Source organism: Pelobates fuscus, chromosome 1 (assembly GCF_036172605.1).
Source record: "Pelobates fuscus isolate aPelFus1 chromosome 1, aPelFus1.pri, whole genome shotgun sequence".
Classification (NCBI taxonomy): domain Eukaryota; kingdom Metazoa; phylum Chordata; class Amphibia; order Anura; family Pelobatidae; genus Pelobates; species Pelobates fuscus.
In genome coordinates, this window is record NC_086317.1 from 173,823,198 (window position 1) to 173,842,947 (window position 19,750).

Here is a 19,750-nt window from a genome sequence, read left to right on the forward strand (position 1 = left end):
AGACCCAGCTTGTTAGGAAAGCAGGAAATAAAGAAATGTACAAGATGAGAGGGGTGAATATCTGGAGCGGAAAACCAACTACGCTCTTCAGGACCATACCCCTTCCTATGGATGAGATACTGGAGCACACCCTGGGAAAACAAAGAATATAGTACTGCCTCATCTACTCAATACTACAGGAGGTGTAGGAGAAGAAACAGGCTTAATTAAATAATTACACACAATGGGCTTCAGCAGAGTGGAATAGAACAAACTGGATTTGTGCATTCCCTTAGGTAAATCAAGAGCATACAAGACAGGATTGATCCTATGCAGGATCCAAAAAGAACCAATGAATCGAGATGCCGGTTTAATTGAAGGCTCTTGAAGATGGATATTGCGGATCAATAGCCAAACCCGATCCCCCACATGGTAAGTAGGAGCCGCACAATGGAATCTATCATTATGCCATGTAGAAATCTTAACCAAAAGAGGCTCCAAGTGTTGGGATGTTTGCCAGATGTTTCATCCAGAACAGACATTCTACATGAAGATAATGCAGCAGTAAAAACCATAGGATGTTTGTCGTACAGTACAAAAAACAGTCTGTCCAGGATTCATGGGAGGCATTTTTGCGAGTGATCTCTGTGCAAGGGAGCAGGCCAGCTTAGTCATCTTTAGTGGTTTGAGATGAAACAGTGTAAGTACTACTCTAGGGATTGAGTGGCACATTCGGCAGCTCGATTGGACGGGGATGCTAAGCATAAGAAAAAGAGAGAGCAATATTAATCTCTGCGCAGAAGAAACAAACTGATTACCTTTATCAGACACAATCTCTTCCAGAATACCATATAAACGGAACACCTCTCTGCTGAAGATAACCGCTAATTCTGAAGAAGATGGCAATTTTGGAAGTGATACAAAATGAGCCATTTGGGAAAATGGTCTGTTATCATCAGTATTACAGTACATCTATTGGAAAGGGGCAGGTCTACTTCCCAATCAATGTTAGGATTGTGTTTAACAAGCCAAGGATATCCCAGAACCACTGGATAGGTGGGTGAACATATGACATGGAACTTTATTTTTTCTTTATGTAACATGTCAATGCACATTTCCATAGAGGTGGTTTCATGTATGACTACAGGGTTGACTTAAGGTCTACCATCTATGGCTCCAACAGCCAAAGGTGTCTCTTTTTCCATTAGGAGAATGGTAGCTTTAGACACAAAATTAGAATCGATAAAATTCTCAGCAGCACCAGAATGAACAAGAGCTTTTATCATTGCTGTCACCCCATTGTAAGGGTATAGAGAGAAAGTCCCTACATTCTCCTAAATAGTTTCTCAGCATCTGACAACTTAATCACCCCCAATTGCACGGGTTCTGCCTCATAAATTCCAGATGATTCAGACGTGCTGGATCTGGGAGATATTGAATGCTTAGGTCTACTATAGATTTAATGTTTCTATGTATGTATTATATAGTTTATAAGATCGTTGAGGTCTTCTTGGAGCTTCTTGGCTGCAACCTCATCTTGTAGGGAATCAGTAAGTAAATATTATTGGCTTGTTTTTTTTTCGTACAGTGGATTGATCCAATCCAGTGCTTCAGTAAGGTGATTCATTATGAAACCAACCTTGGAATGATCGATAGGAAAGGATCCTAGATATGTTGTGAAAAGTTTTTCTACTTTGTTAAGAAAACCACTGATGGTCAAGGGATCACCACCATATCTGGGAGGAGGTGAGAGATGGACTGATGGAGCAATAGGCACAGATCTCATGACTGGTATTTGTGGAGGTGGTACTGAAGCTTGACCCTAAGAAGACAAATAAGAAGTGAATGTTAACACGGTCTGTAAAGCCTGAGCGAATTTGTCCAATTCCTTTACTTCAGTCTCATATGTTGCCCTCTGTTAATATACACCTGCAGGGTCCATGGCCCTACGTTATCCACCTTACAAGTATATGTCAGAAATAGAAAGACAGAAATGAATCTAATTTACTATACGAGGAACTAAGAGGAAAACACGACAGGGGAAAGACTATGGTGCTGAAAGCTTTTGTTAAACACTGAGGTGATTGATCCCCAAAGATTGCAGGAACAGGGTCACAGTGATTAGCATATGTAGAGGGGTGACGCAAGAAGCGTCCCTCTTCCTGCCAGAAGATCCATAAACATTTGCCTCCACAAGCCCACAGGAATGCTGGATCGATCAGGTAACTACCGTCACTTAGTTATAGTGAACGAATTATTTGGCTGTCATTCCCCACCCCTGTTTTTTGTCAAACTATTTTAGACCAAATGCTTGTCCGACTGCTGCTCAGATAGTCAGTTAATCTGTCCAATCCTAGGTCTTGAATGCTAGACATTTTTTTTTTAAAGCAGTATGTATATAATATATTAAAAATATAAAAATATTGGCACAAATATATATATATTTTTATAAGTATCCAGCTGAATCACTGCTTATTGGGTCTAGCATGTTAGGTTGCTCCTATCAGGAAGGTTTCATTTTGGCGGGGACAAATCTTATCCCTTTAATTCTCTGTTTAGCAATGTGAATTACTAAGTATTTTATTCCCAAACAGCAGTTTAAAGTGATAGCAACCATACTGAGGTTTATACACAGCCCAGTCCACTCTTTAGTGAACCTTGCTGTGTTTTAGTGTCAGCTAAGCTGTTTACTTTATATACTCAGTTAACTGTTTTTTTTCCACTGAACCTAATGGCTCACTATAGCAGTGGGAATTTTTACAAGTCTATCCTGCTATAGTTCACTCTCAGAAATGTCAGCTGTGCCCGGGTTCTGGGAGGAAGTGGAAAACGTAGTCATCGCCCTACCACACGGGGTCGTTGTAGTCGGGGTGATTTTAATACAACACCATGTCCTGCAGTAGACAGCAGTGGACAGAGGGGAACACAGAGATCACATGGGTGTGGGGGACAGGACAAACTATTAGCAAAGTTTTTTCGTAACACTGGGATGCTAAATCCGTGGAGGCTCCAACACCTGGGAACCAACGATTGCACATACTGCTCCGCAGCCCACTCCACATACTCGCACATAGACCTCTTCCTTATGAATCAGTCCTCCCGCATTAACCTTATATCATGATCTGACCACGCAGACATAGAACTCGCACTGCGGTTACCAAATGCATATCCCCCTTGGAAGTGGAGACTAAATGATGCATTTCTTAAAGACCAGGAAATAATAAAACAGATACAAGGCGAACTATCCTGAGTATTTCCAAATGAACACAGCGCCCAACCTGTCACACTCCACAGTGTGGATTGCGCACAAAGCAGTCACACAAGGATCCCTGATCAAACTAGCGACGAGACATAGGGCAGAAACCCTGTTTGGGCTGCAAAAGGCACTCTTAAAAGTGGAAATGCAGCACAAGCAGGGGCCCCCAAACTTCAAGAAATCAAAGAGCTGAGGAACAGACTAAGGGGCCTGGCGGTGGAGGACCTTGGTAGGGACCTCAGTCGCACAAAGCGTCTCTTTTACAAATGTTCTAATAAGATGGATACCCTTCTTGCAAGGGCCTTAAACCCCAAACCTAAATTTAAATCTATCACAGCGATCAGAGACGCTAATGGACAAATAGTCTACAATCCACAGACATAAATAAAGTCTTTACAGACTTCCTCATGAAAGTATATGATCATTCACCAGACTTGAATGGTGATAATGAAGTATACAGCCAAGAGGTCAAGACCTTCCTGTCACAGGTTGGGATCCCGACACCCGGTTCAGAGATAATGCAGGTGCTGGGATCCCTAATTGATGGGGACGAGGTGGATCGGGCAATATCAGCCCTTGAGGGAAACAAGACCTGGGTCCAGATGTGTTTGATGGCACGTACTATAAGATCTTGTGGGAAACACTGATCCCTCATTTGGTTGCGGTATTCGCAGAGTGGACGGAGCGAACATGCCCGAACTCGGACTCCCTCATGGCAGATATTACACTTATCCCCAAACCAGGTAAGGACGACACAATAGTGGCGAATTATCAACCTATATCCTTCATCAACTTCAACATCAAACTGTTCGCAAAAATCCTAGCAACAAGGCTAAACCCACTACTGCTGACCATGATACAGGCTGACCAGGTGGGCTTCCTGGCCGCGAGACAACTCTACGAGAACACGAGACACAGCGCGGACCTCATATGTTAGGCGGGGAGAACGCGGACGCCTTCTCTGCTCCTTTCCCTGGATGCGGAGAAGGCGTTCAACCGGATCCAGTGGCATTACCTGTTCACACTGCTGGAGAACATGCAATTCCTAAAACGGTTTATAACTGGGATTAGAGTCCTACACACAGAACCGAGAGCACAGACGAACGAATGTCGGGACCATCCCCGAGCCCATTCGCACGTAGGAATGCCCACTCTCTCCCCTGTTGTTTATCTTGCTGCTGGAGCCCCTTCTCCAGCACATACGCACGAATACGCACATAAAAGGATTAAAGGTCGCGGGGGAGGAGTACAAAGCCTCTGCCTACCTGAAGACGTGTTGCTGACACTGACAAACCTGCAAGAATCCCTGCCTGGACCTGCTGGACCACTATGGCTATATTTCGTGATACAAGGTCAATCTCAACAAATCAGTGGCAATGCCGCTGGGGATGGAACCAAGGGAGGTAGCCCTTATAGAATCAACCTACAGAGTCAAAACCATGGCGTCCTTTATTAAATACTTAGGGGTCAGACTCACAGCAGACACGGACAGAATGTACGCGGAAAACTATGTCCATAGTATTATGTCACTTATGAAAGATCTAGAGAGATGACATGACAAGCCAATTTCCTGGATTGGCAGGTAACATGCCATTAAAATTAATCTCCTGTGCTTGCTCTTCCTATTCCAGGCCCTGCCCATCAGGGTGACACAAAAAGACCTAGGCCCTCTGCAAAGTACAATAGACAACTTCATATGGGCACAAAAGCGACACGGTGTAACACAGCAAGTACTATACCGCACCGAGGGTAGGGCTGGGGCTCCCCAACCTACACCTGTATTACTTAGCAGCACAGTTGGCCCAGGTGGTGAGTTGGCACTCCGTGGTGGACTCCCACCGCTGAGTCGACTTAGAAACACACCTTATGAGCACTGACTTACCCCAATTCTGAAAATGGGTTCCCAAGGAGGACAGACCAGCGCTAAGGACCACCTGCCCAGCGATTCTGAACTCCATCAGAATCAGGGACCTCACGGCCACTAGACACGCCCTAAAACACACACCCTCCCCGTTAACCCCGTACCTAAGGAATGGGGTGTTCGAGCCCGGGATGAGCGCATGTGATTTCCAGGGCATAGAAGCCACAGGGATCCACCAATACTTCCAATTGTTTGAGAACGGCATCTTTAGAATGTTCGAGAGCCTTAAAACATTAGCACCCATTATAACTAAAGACCTATTTCGACATATCCAACTGACAGACTTTGCTAGAGACTTCCCTAGAGGCCAGACGAGCCCTAGCACAATCATGGCTTAAAAACTCCACACCCATGATAGCAGACATAATGGTGAAGGTTAAGGATAGCAACCTGATGGACAAACTGACCACCCAGATTAGAAATACGGAAATAAACTTCCTAAAGATTTGGCAGCCCTGGGAAACGTATTCTAACGACTGAACACCCAAAAACGACGATAGGATAAAAACACCCGGTAGGGGAAGATGCACACCGCCCACCGTCGCTCCTGCATCCCCCCTAGTATCCCCGCAGAACCCCTTAAACCCCCCCCACCCACCCCACTATGAGTATCTACCTCAGCCCTTCCAGTGGCAACACAGGGCTGAGCCCAGTTCTGAACTTAAACTGCCATACTAACATAATAAGGCTAAACAAGCATTCAAAAGTATTTAATATATGGGAAGGCAGAACCATTAGGCAAAGCCTGTAATTGTGGGAGGAATTACCCGGCCTATAAATACAGACTTCCCCTTCCTCTGGGCTGATACTGCCTGGTTAGGCATTCTGCTTACTGTATTTGGCCCTCATTTGGTCATATTAATTTTATCATATGCAATTAATTTAGTCACCCTGCATTTTAATGTTTAATTAATGCTATGTCTTTCTATTTAATATCGGCCTTCCTATACAGCATAACAACCTATGCAGACTTTTGACCCATGTTTTCTCTGCAGTCAAGATCAACATCGCTAGATGTTGGAAATCTCCTACACCTCCTGATTGGATAGAAATTATGGCTCAAATTGAATTTCAGCATAAAATGGAGACGAGTTATTTTTTTAACTCACTTCCCAGGAAAAATGAAAAAATGTGGTCCCCCTGGACTTCCAAATATTCTAGTAATACTTAACTATATTTTTGGAATGTTCTCTCCTCCCTTCAAAATCGGCCAGAATTTGAATTTAAATTTGTATTTGTATTTGTGTTTTGTAAATATGTTTTGTTTTGTTTTGATGTTTATATGTAATTTAATTATTTGAATTTTCCTATATAATTATTCGACATGTATTAACTCACTGGCTATCTTGTATGTGTATATATATATATATATATATGATGTCTTTATCTATTGTTATACTTTTGATCCATTTGGATTGATGATGTTATATGGGATAAGCAAGTGTGTTTTTTATGTATCTGTAGACATTTTTATTGAATAAATAAGATAAATATAAAAAAAAACAATTAATGCTATGTCATATATTTAGTTTTTCATATTTGCAGATTATTATTGTTGATACAAATGTCCTTGGTTATACTTGTCCGCTTTGAACAGATCAACATGTGTTACTTATGTTCACCCAGCCTCAGTACCTATATGTATCCTATATGTCTGCCATCTCGGTATTCAGGCACTCATTGTGGGCCTACATTGTTTAATAATTATATGGCTAGATGTTGCTACTTACTGTCTAAATTGATGTCAGGCCCAAACTTGGGCCTATACATGTAGTTAGCATAATCTTGTTTCACTGTCCATTACTACTTACATTGCTTAAGCCCTCTCTGGGCTCCGCACAGGCCTGGTCAAGTGTAATAATGTTGGTCATAATTATGTCTGTTCTATGGTTATACGCCCATATTCACGGCCCTCATCTAAATGTTATTTTTACACTTCAAGTCAAGGCATGCCACAAACTAGGTCCGCCACTTGGGAGTCACCAATAACATACTAAATTGCAACCGGACTACTCAAATATTTTCAACATTCAATAAAACCACATTTAATTGTATCATTATGCACCTGTAACTTCTCATTAGGCCCTCATTTGGCCACCCTGCATCTAGCTATAGTTATGTTGGGCCCTCATTGTTCCTTCACTATCATAGGAAAGTGAAGGGTGTGCTAAACAGGTTGAAAACAATATGTTTACTTATCAATAGAGTGGTAACTGCATACATGTAGAGAATATTAAAAATAAATAAATACAAAATAAAAACATTAATTAAAAAAAAATCAATTTATAAAAGCACAACCTTTTCATGCAAGAAAAGTCATAACCTTTAATAAAGGGAAAAAAGACAACTTTCATGAAAAAGGCACAACCTTTCATGCAAAACAAAGAAAAAATAAATAAATGTGAAATTAAGTCCCTATGAGAGATGCAGGACATCACACATATATATATATGTTTATATTATGCCCTCATTTGGCCTTCCACAACATATGCTTCATATGGCCCTCAGTGGACAACCTACTACGATCAGTCCCATTGTACTCAAGTGTCTCATCATTATCATCTCTAATTAACGGTCCCTTCCGGGGACGGGTCAAGTTGGTTATATACACATTATGATATGGAGCAGATCTGCAATTTTGCATCACTGTGTAAATTGCAACTACTCCACAGCTCAGCAACTATTAACCAACTCACATCATATCACTTCATACACCCGCTAATTCTCATTCCCCCTTAATGGCTACCCTGCTACTCATGAATCAGAATGAGCTCTCTCGCCCTTCTACTCCAATACCTTGACACACGGATCTCACTAGGCATTCACTTACATAAGCTTCATACGGTCCCAGGTAGGCTTATAGCTACAACCTAAGTTAGGCCTTCCTGTCGCTCGGGCGTTATATATTATACTGTGTTTAAGTACAATCAATAAATAAAACCAGTTCGAATACCAGAGCATCAGTACTGTCCATACGCAATTCACAATCTATTTCTACAACTTTGGTAAAATTAACCTACATTTGTTCATGCCATAATCATTACTTTACATACACCCTATTACACACCCGGCAGCTTGAGACTTACATTTGGTATTATTGGCCTTTCGCTTCAATACCTCTACACGCGGCCCTCACTAAGCATTCACTCCATATATTACATATGGCCACCTGTGGGCAATCCAATACGACACAATTTCTGCCACACATTTGGGAAATTACATACAACATTCCCAGCTTTACAAGGGTCAACTACAACCCTGTCATACTACGGTTCACTATTCCTCTCAGCCTTGTTATGTCCACGCAAATCCTTCCTTTAAGACCCTCTCTTTGCACTCCTGAGAACCAAGAACCCCTTTATTACACATTTACCATATTCAGGCCTCCTCGGTCTGTCACGGTGTTACCTAAGCCTTGTATAATCCACACTCCTGTCACAGGCACTTACTAGATCTTACATATGTTGCTTCCTGCTAGTAAACTAGAGATGTTTCGATCTTTCTCATACATACTTCAGGTCCTTCTTGTGGAAGTATGCACAGTGAGAACTCATATTTAGACACAGCACTACTAGGTATCTCTTTCGTATCCATATTGACAATCACAAGTTCTATTATCTAGGTTTCTACTATCCCTACTTATCATCATGTTAACATTTTAATCCTTAACCACAACACAAGTACTTTATTATACCCTTACCTCAATAAGCACTTACACCATTCTGGACATATTTCCATTAACGGTCCCATTGTGTGTTTAGGTTCCTCTCTATGATATTCTCTTCTCAAGATCAAACACAGACTAGTTGGGGAAGTGTCAGGATTACTGTTTGATCCAGCACGTAGAACTGTATAGCCCGGATGACAAATAAGTAACATCACAATTGTGAGGGATGCCATGCAAACGTACAATTTCACGTATGAAAATTAGGACCAAATCTTGCGAAGATGGCAACTTCTTGGGAGGAATGAAGTGAGCCATCTTAGAAAATCGGTCTACAACCATGAGAATAGTAGTGAACCCAGCAGAGCTAGGAAGCTCAACAATAAAGTCCATGGATAAGTGGGACCATGGAATCTCAGGAACAGGAAGAGGCTGCAACAGGCCACAAGGAAGTGCATGAGTCACCTTAGAAACTGCACAAACAGAACGTACTCCTTTACATCTTTCCTGAGTGAATCCCACCAAAATGATCTAGTGATCGTGGCAGTGGACTTATTGATGCCCGGGTGTCCAGCAGTTATATTGTCATGGAACACTTTCATCATATTACCCCTTTCACATAGGGGAACGAACAGTTTATTACACGGTTTACCACTGGGCGCCTGAGGCTGGGCCTCCAGTATGGTGCCAAGCAGTGGAGAAGACAGTGAGAGGACAGTAGTAGCAATAATACACTCTGGTGGAATAATAGATGTCACCTGTTCCGGAGCTGACTCATTATCAAATTGCCTGGACAAGGCATCAGCCTTGGTATTTTTAGAACCAGGTCTATAAGTAATGAGGAAGTTAAAACGTGAAAGGAACAGTGACCATCTAGCCTGTCTGGAAGACAAACGTTTGGCATCCCCTATATATGCCAGATTTTTGTGGTCGGTTATGATCAACAGGGGGTCCTTGGAACCCTCAAAAAGATGTCGCCACTCCTTGAGGGCAAGAATAATGGCCAACAGTTCTCTATTGCCAATATCGTAGTTGCGCTCAGCAGGAGACATCTTTCTGGAGAAGTAGCCACAAGGATGCAATAGTGTTCCCTGGCTTTCTCTCTGAGAGAGAACAGCCCCTACCCCTGTCTCGGATGCATCAACCTCCAATATAAAAGGTTTACTGGTGTCGGGATGTTTTAGTATGTCCGCAGAGGCAAATCTTTGTTTAAGAGTCTCAAAAGCATTCACAGCCTCTTTGGACCATACCGTGCTACTAACCCCTTTGTGAGTCATATTAGTGATGGGGGCTATTACAGAAGAAAATCCCTTGATGAATCTTCTGTAATAGTTGGCAAAACCAATAAACCTTTGAATGGCTTTTAAACCAGAGGGTAATGACCAGTGTAGTACAGCCTCTAGTTTTTAAGGATCCATTTGAAATCCCCATGCAGAGATGTTGTAACCCAAAAAGTGGACTTCAGGCTGGTCAAATATGCACTTTTCTAATTTACAATAAAGTTTATTTTTCAACAACGTCTGCAGAACCTGTTTCACATGGGAGTGGTGAGTTTGAAGATCAGGGGAATACACCAAAATATGGAATACGGCCGAGGCGTTGCATAACCCTAATGGCATTACCAGATATTCATAGTGTCCACTACAGGTATTAAATGCCGTCTTCCACTCATGATTCTCTTTAATTCTAACCAAATTGTAAGCGCTCCTAAGGTCAAGCTTAGTAAATACTTTAGCTCCCTGAAGTCTATCGAACAATTCGGAAATGAGTGGGATAGGGTATGCATTTTTTACAGTGATTTTATTAAGTGCCCTGTAGTCTATGCAAGGGTGTAACTCACCACCCTTTTTCTCAACAAAAAAGAATCCTGCACCAGCTGGACATCAATAAAATTTCCAGCAGCACCTGAGTCCATTAGGGCACTGCAAGAAAACTTATTGTTATCAAGGGAAATAGATACCTCCAGGAGGAATCTACTTTTGTTTTTGTTAGAGGACAACTCCATCACACCTAAGATCTGTCCCCTTAAGGTTCTTAGGTGCGGAAGTTTTCCGGATGCACTGGGCAATTAGTTATCATATGTCCCTTTCTACCGCAATATAGGCATAACCCCTCCCTTCTCCTATACTGTTTTTGGCCTCCGACAGTCTAGTGACCCCCAACTGCATAGGTTCGGGTTCGGACTGTACAGGGAGGTTAGACAAAACAGGTTTAGAGAATTGAGGTGCTAGGGACATAGCCATACGTCTGGACTTGCTTCTGGTGACTTCTCTGAGTCTTAACCTATTATCAATATACATGACAAACGTAATAAATTCGTTAAGACTCTTGGGTAATTCTTTAGCGGCTATCTCATCAAGTATAGTCTCTGAGAGACCCTTTTTGAAAGCTGAGATTAACCCATTGTTAGTCCAGTCTACCTCGGAAGCTAAGGTACGGAATTCAATAGCATAATCCGAGATAGACCGGTTACCTTGTCTGATGTGCATTAGGGCAGTGGAGGCGTCATCCTCTCTACCCAATGGCTCAAACGTGAGCTTGAATTCGGCAAGGAATTCCTGGTAATTATGAGCTATGCTCCGATTACTTTCCCACAACGGATTAGCCCAGGCAAGGGCCTTGCCTTTTAATTGATTCATTAGATAACCAATTTTTGCTCTGTCCGTGAGGAACGACCCTGGTGAGGCCTCAAAATGGTACTCCACCTGATTAAGAAAACCCCTGCATTCCTGGATATTGCCATCAAACTGTAGGGATGGCGATAAGGAGATGCTAGGAGTCCTATTAACAGTGGGTGGAGGTACACAGGGTGGAGGTGCTATAGGAGGAGACGCTGCAGGCTGCAGATGCGCCGTTCTAGCGAGAAGCGTACTGAAAGCCTGAGCGAATTGATCCATGCGGTGATCATTCTCCTCTAATTTCCTCTCGCAAGCAGCTATGTGCTGACAGTTCTACAGGATCTATGGCCATGTCGTAATGTCAGGATTACTGTTTGATCCAGCACATAGAACTGTATAGCCCGGATGACAAATAAGTAACGTATTACCGGTCCTTAGAATGGCTGGATTTAACGTACATAGAATAGTCAAAAATACTAGCCGAGGTCAGGGAACACAAAAAAGGGACGCAGAGATGAGGAAAGCCAGGAGTCAGGATACAAGAATATAGAGAAGTCAATAAACAAAGCCAAAGTCAAAATCCAGGTAGAAAACTAATAACAGGAACACGCTCTCAGACAACCACAAGGGAAACCACGACAGGGCACTGAGCAGGATGAGAACTGGGCCTAAATGCCCCTCCTTTAGTTCTGATAGGCTGTAACCGGCCTTTGACCCCAAAGTCAGTTACCAGGTTTCATTTGCATGATTGCTGCTCAGCATTAACCCTTCTTAGCACAACTTTTCCTGTGTGGACAGTAAATGTCATTAACCACATTTCTATAAGCGGATGAATACGTGACAGAAAGATACGTACGTTCCAACATGCTTTCTATCAATTCATTACATTTCTATTCCCCTACATTACTTGGGCATAGATTGACTGGCTGTAAAGGGTATTGGTGTGTGCCATATTATTGTATATTTGTAATTCAGTCAAGCAAGGCCTACACCCATCCTCATGCAGAGTTATTCATCGGCCCAACTCATAGCTAGAGCCTTGCTCCTACCTCTCTAGGTTTTAGATAGGGCCTCACATGTCACGGCCACTCCTTTGAATCTCTTACTTGTCACAAAGAGGCCAGCATTCCCGCCACATCATTCGGTGGCCTCCGTCCCTTGGCCAATTCATAGCTAAAGCCTCTCAGAGCCACTTGGCAATTACTAGGCCCCACCTTTTCCTCATTTAGATAATTTTTCGCCATTCAGCATCATGCAAGCCGCCAGTTGTTATACTATCACCTAAATGACTGTCACATTTACTCTACATGTAGATGTTGCACACCTCAGAACTAGTAAGATATTTCAATCCAGGCTCCCCAGCCAAACCAATTGTTACGACACTCACCGCCGAAATAAGTGAAGCCGCCGCTTAGTCGATAATCCCCCTTTTTAGAAATGCAGGCCTTGCACAGCCGACCGCCAAACTCCCAAACGGAATGTAGGGAAGTGCGGTATCTCACGAACATCCAATCAGCCGATCTCCCTTCACGGCTAGAATAAGCGAAATACACTTTCCCAGTAGCAATTCCCCCACAAAAGAGACCAAGCTCCGTCTTGAGGGTAAAACAGGATTCTGTTTAATGGGGGCTACCTGCCCGGTATTTATGCAGGTCTCCCACCTGGTGGACACTCCCCTAGGGGACCAGATGGAAGACTGGGACATTTATTGGACAGTAGCCAATCGCAGTGGCTTAGGTGTAAGCCCTCCCCATAAGACTTATTCAACTTAATTACTATTAGTGGCAGACTCAAGTATTGGTTTCTTGCTGGGGCCCTTCTGACAACCTCATTATTTGTGGGTGCACCTACCATAGTAGCCTAATCAATGGAAATCCACTGCTCAATTTTATTATCGTCTACTCGTTCTTTAAAGTTCCCAGCATTAGGCCATGGTATTTGGCCTATCTTATGGGCCACAGAAGCAGCCTGACTAGGAAAATGCCATATTCCCTTATTTTCAATTTGCTCCCAGTGCATCGGTCCCAGTGGTATTTGCACAATATTTAGTGAAATTAACATTCTACTTTGCCACCTGTCTTACGTTTGGAGTGGAGAGATGCCCAAACTATCTAATCTATCTGAAGGCTCCTCTGTCCCTCAGTAATACATTCTCTACATGAATGTAACGATTATAGAACCAAATGCCATACTCTGAAGCAGATGTGTCTTTTGTATCTGGCACATCCTTTGGAACTCCATTGTCTCGATCAACCTTTTGGTCCCTACACCAATTTTAATTTCTGGAAATACATTAGACTTGATTTCATTGCAGTTCAGCCACCCCACAGACTAAGTCCAGCATATCAGAGAAAGGGAAAATCCTTTCTGGGCAACGATGCCTGTTGCCCATATGGATCTCCAGTCTCTCCTTGGTCCTCCTTGGTTTACCATGAACCTTACACAAGGGAGCTCATTCATTTACCATCCACTCAACCTGCTCCAAGGTTGTCAACAATAGCACTGTTATTCAACATTATTTTTATTCGACACATGCTTGAGAAGTCCTGTTAATGCCGTTAAACTTTCTATCCCACTAGAATAGGGGAACCATGTTCACTCCACCATTGTCCTTAAATTGCTTAAATGCCCATTCTCATTTTTGGAGCTTGCGTCCAAATTAATTGCAACAAAACTAGAGAATATGAGAACTTTCAGAATGTGTTGTACATTGTTTGTTACCACATGACGTAAAAAAAAATACAAATTTGTTAGTTGATGCCCAACATCTTGAGAAATGGAGTATTCATTTAGCTTGTTTTTCAAAATAAGTTTCATAGAATATTATACGGGAACAAAGACAACATGTTTCTGGACATTCCTGTCCTATGATAAAACATGCAGCTTCCATTACCTGGTTGATCAGTACGTTCTATGACCTGAAATGGGAACATTCTGCTTCTCAATTGAAATGATCAGATTAAATTGCACTTATTGTCTGAGTTTTATTTTATTGAAGTATAAAATAGTAGACTATGGCTGAATATTAACCATAATGTGATTGGAAGGAGGTCTGCTTTATTCCAAGAGATATTTTATGAGGCAGATTTTGTACTTTTAAGGTAAACATAACAGAAGTGCATTTTATATTATAATGACCATTCAGGTAGTGCCTTTCACTATCAACTATTCACTTCCACATTTGTAGCTAGAAACCTGGAATTACAGTCTATTTTAATGGAACTAGTTTGCATTAGGAATTAAATGTGTATTTCTAACAATATCGTTCCCTCGTGGCCATTTAGGAGATCAGCCCACAACCGCAGGGAGTAAAAAAAGTATTATTACTTACCTTTTCTCCCTTGTAGTTCTGGTCTCTGCAGGGAAGATCCACCTCCTGTGTTGAGATCATTGAAGTTTATGCTTTCCCATAGAATGGCAATGTTTTTAGCTGCAGGATTGCAGTGAAGTGATCTGGCTGCCTATTGTGTCACTTTAACCTGGTAGAACATGTTTAAGAACCGCATGTGCAAAGATATTTGCCCCCAAAGACTCACATCTGTGACTTGCTTTCACAAAGTATTCCCGAAAGTGCTTTTTGTGTTCTTTTTATGAACGTTTGTATCACAAAAAAAAATGAAAACTCAATCAAAGGCACTAATATATGTAATCATATATTATATATGCAAATATATATAATTTCACTCTTGTGTATATTTATTGATAATAACATAGATTATGTTCATTTATTTATTGAAATATGCTACTGATTTTATTGCATTTGTTTTCTAAAATTAAAGTTGCACTAATTTAATACAAATGTTAAAATAATTACAAACGTAATGAAAATTGCTTAGAGATGTGACACTGAATAATTAAAGCAATCAATTATCTGATAGAATTGTAACATTGCTATGAGATCTAAGCATCCATCAAAATGATTACGGTTTTATTTGTTGTTGTTTTTTTTTTTTTCATTATTATTATTCCCTTCCATCCCATGTTAGTTTGTAAACTCTGAGAAAAATTGTTTCTGCTGACCCACCCCAAAAAAATAATTCAGGGCAGCCGGGTTTCAGCCATATGGTGGTTTGGCTTGTCTGAATGTTGTTAATAAAAAAAGATTCTAAAGACGAATCAGATGAACAGAAATTTTGCTAATTATGAGCGTTTGTTACTGTTATTATGTTAAACACCTTTTGTACACATTGGTCTTACCAAGCCTTGTATGACTATGTTGTGGCATTGTAGCAGTTATTAGCCACTGCTGATACTACTTGGGAGGCTTACTATACTACTAAGAAATTTGTGTCTGATTCAATATGAATATGTGCAATTATTTTATGTTTTATACTTTTATTTTATGTTTGCTATATTTTGAGCGATGTGACCCGTTTTTGGGTTAAAAAACAACTTGTGTGCTGGTGAATTTTTTACCCCTTTTAAAATAAATAAACTTTCAAATGGAAAAAGAACAAAAATTAACCAGAAAAAGGAACTACAGTGAAAATGTAGTGCTTTCAGCCCATAGAGTGTTCTGTTGAGAGGGCTCTATTGAGAAAGCCTTGGAATCCTTTAGGGAGACTCCTTCCCTCTTGTACAATGGTGTAAGACCTCAGGAACAAGAAAAGATAAAAATATATAGTGAAGTATTTCTCAGCATATGGTACAGGTAGAGAGGTAAATGGAAAAAACACTCATGTGTTTCATAGCCACTCTCCAGACTCTCATAGAATTGCAATGCACTCAGGGAGACACCACCTTCTATGGTCAGATGAAAGGGGTGCTTCACCAGAAAGTATAAATTAATATTTATAAGTAAATGAGAAAATAAACAAAACAACAAAATAATGTATAAAAACAAAATCTAGGATAAAATATAAAATCCACAGGGTAATCTCCTTGTTGAAATGCAGTTTGCCTGTGATTTAAACTTCCTCAGTCTATGTTGGGTGTATTGATATTCATTTGTATGCAGTATCCTATTTTGGGTACTGGCATGCATTCCACGCCTCTTTATGAGTCCAGTGACACAGTACATGGGCCTCCTACTCCGGCCATCGACTTCGGTACCCATCTGGCGGACATCTTTATTGTGGTATGTGCCCTTATATTTGCAATCTCCACAAAGGATGGGGGCAACATAGGCTCAGCAAACTAATCTGGCAAACAGAAATGGGTAAGCCCTACATTTAAACATGTAACTTTCCAAAACCACATAAAACCCATACGTGGAGGGGTTCTGCTGTGCTCTTGAGGCATTGCTGAACACAAATATGAGTGTTTTTGAGCAGTACAACATATAATGACGACAATATCATTGGTGAAAGGCAGTTTTGTTTTTTTAAATGCAAAAAACAAATATGAACACTAACTTTGGCCAAGGTTTGTGACTAAATGGCTACTAAAAAAGGACTAGACATACCCAATTTTTAATACCCTGGGTTGTTTACTTTTACAAATGGTGTGCCATGATGAGATGTAAGTTTCATTCCTGCACTGCCATACGGTGTCAAAGGCAACCTAGGCCCAGCAAACCAACCCGACAAATTTAAATGTGTAAAAACTGAAATGGGCAAGATCTTTATTTGCCATGGGGGGCATTATTGTATTTGTGGGACATCACAGCATACAAATATGTGTGTTTTACTGCATTAAAAGCTAACAGTATTATGACATTTACAGTTAAAATGCCACGCAGAACTTGGAAAATAAAATTTCTTAACTTCTCACACTTTTAATATTTTATTCATATTAAATTGTGTTCCATATATAAATATTTGATGTGAAATGAAAGCCCTGTTTCTCCTGAACAGAATGATTTATAATAAGTGTGGGTGCACTTAGTTTGAAAGAGGTAAATTTTGATTGACAGACATATAGCTCAAATTCTAGGTTTTGTTTTGGTCAGAATTTGTACAATTGCCTCTGCCCTTAACGGGTTAATATAAAATCATGGATATTTAAAATGTTTAAATTTTTTTTTTCGATTATAATGCTCTCTCTATGACACCAGCAGACAGATTTGACCTGTCACTTCATTGCTACCCTTGAACACCGATCATGCCTTGAATTCCCATTGTGCAGAGCGGGCAAGGCCGAAAGAAATTTGAGATGTTAATCTAGCGTTGCACGAGTAAACCTTTTTTTTTTTTTATGGCAAACTATCAAATACGTTCTTTGAGAGCATTTTTACGTGATTTCACTGTATTGAAGCCAGTCCAGTAAAACAATAAGCATTATATGCATGTATATTTTATTTCCAGTCATACTTATACTTTTCCAGCTTTTGAATTCTTAATTTCCTTTATGCACAACATGTTAATGTGGTTACAGTTACAACAGGCATTGGCAATGCGTTCAGAGAGATCGTTTTCTTAATATCTTCAAGGCTCGTGCCAGTCGTTCAGTCTGAGATTGTTGCATTATTTTTTGTTGTTGTTGTTCTTTTGGAAATATAAATGGAAGTGGTAGGTAATGCCCTCTCTGGCTGTTGGAGAAAAAAAAAACCCTGAGCCATAAAAATAACAAACGGCGTGTATTTGCTAGAGTGTCAAAGTTATGAGTTTATTTTGTAATGATGTGCTCCTGCTTTCATGAGGTAAACTGGCCGTGGCGGAGGTGTTATTAGTAATATGGACTCAGTGGAGCAGAAAGCAGAGTGACCGAGAGATCAGTGTATCAGTCAGCAAGAGGGCAAATGGGAAGAGACAGCAGGCGAATGAGAAAAGAGCAGTGCTGTTTGCACACAGATAAACCATTTAACTGCTGGTCTAGTTCTGCAGCGGAACAGAGCCAAGCAATTAAAATGTGCATTCATGACTCTCGTGTTTCCTTTTTAAGGCTCATTGCTTTCAGCATTATTGTTATGTGGTCCATACCTATTGCGTAATGGGTATGTTAAGAGCTTCACCTCCAGTGCAGACTGCAGCTTTCCTTAGGCCCCTGTAAACAACAGAGCATTTGGTATGAAAGTTTCAGGATCATTATTTAGGCACATAAGGCTGTCAGAATTGTCTCAAAATTATCTATGGGCCGCATTTTCAAATTTGACAATGCTAGACAAAATTATGTCTAACGTAAATTAAAGGGTTGTGTTTTTTTAAAAAAAAATTCATATGTGTTTACTTCAGTGTTCAGTTGTTTGTCCAAAATCTTCAAATTGCTTGCCCTTCATTCTCATTATGTAACTCATGTTTCTCTTAAAACTGCATTACAATGTTTTTACGCTGGTATTAATGGTAAGAAGAAAATACAAATTACACAATCACAATGTAAGTGTATGAGTGCATCTTTTGTACACTGTTACAATTAAGGTATTTATTTTTCGCAGCACTGTACAATAGGTTACCACAAGACAAACAAAACATGTATGACATATGGGAACAGTGGGTGAAGAGAGCCCTGCTCAAACAAGCTTACAATCACGGGCCTTTGTTTCTTATGACTTTTGTGAAAGACACATTACGAGGGGTTTGTTTCGCCCTTGTGGTAGCAGGCATTTTCCTTTGTGTATTTAAAAACTGCACTTGGAGAGAGCTATGGGGATTATATGCCATAATCAAATAAGGGCGTGGCATTATTTTTATACGTTTTCATCTTGTATTGCTGTGATTTGACTAGACTAATTCATTTAGGTCCTCTCTACTCCCTAATTATCAGACTAAAAGGGATTCAGCTTATTGTTTTGCATTTGAAATTGTATCGTACATTTTAATTTATACCATTACACATAATAAAATTATTTCCCTGTATTTTTTTTTTTAAGGTACTTGGCCGTGAGGTGTACACTTCCAATAACCAACTGGGTGGCATTCAGATAATGCACAATAACGGAGTAACACACAGCACTGTGTATGATGATTTTGACGGGGTGTACACCATCTTGCAATGGCTGTCCTATATGCCAAAGGTACAGTTTCCCATTAATTAAATCATTTATGCCCTGTTTTATTAAATGTCTATTATGTAAATCAAATCTGCTTCTGCTAGACCTGCTGTTTCCTATTCCCAAGTTAACCCCTTGTCTTAATTTTAATATTAATGGGTCTACTTGTTTTAGTGTTATTATTTCCCAATATTAATGTATTCCAAGTTAACCCTTTGTCTTAATTTTAATATTAATGGTGCTACTTATTTTGTTACTATTGCCAAAGCATACTGTGATTATTCTGTACAGCAGACTTTTGGTTTAGTAGCTTGAGTAGCTCACAGTTCACAATGTCTTCCATTGCTGTTTTCACCCGCTGTTGATGCCGTTTTCAGTTTATTTGGGGGTTTATTTACTGTTTTGCAAATAATTTCAGTCCAGTTTATTTTACTACAATTTGGTA

At 40.5% G+C, this 19,750-nt stretch overlaps 1 protein-coding gene across 5 annotated transcripts in view; it reads left to right on the forward strand.

The window, feature by feature from the left end:
• ACACA (acetyl-CoA carboxylase alpha) overlaps window positions 1–19,750 on the forward strand; it is a 429,246-nt gene that overhangs the window by 319,113 nt on the left and 90,383 nt on the right. For all 5 annotated transcript variants that reach the window (XM_063452852.1, XM_063452842.1, XM_063452868.1 and 2 more), the window contains one exon: window positions 19,186–19,329. In XM_063452852.1, the coding sequence (XP_063308922.1) occupies window positions 19,186–19,329 (144 nt within the window). The remainder of the gene's footprint in view (window positions 1–19,185; window positions 19,330–19,750) is intronic.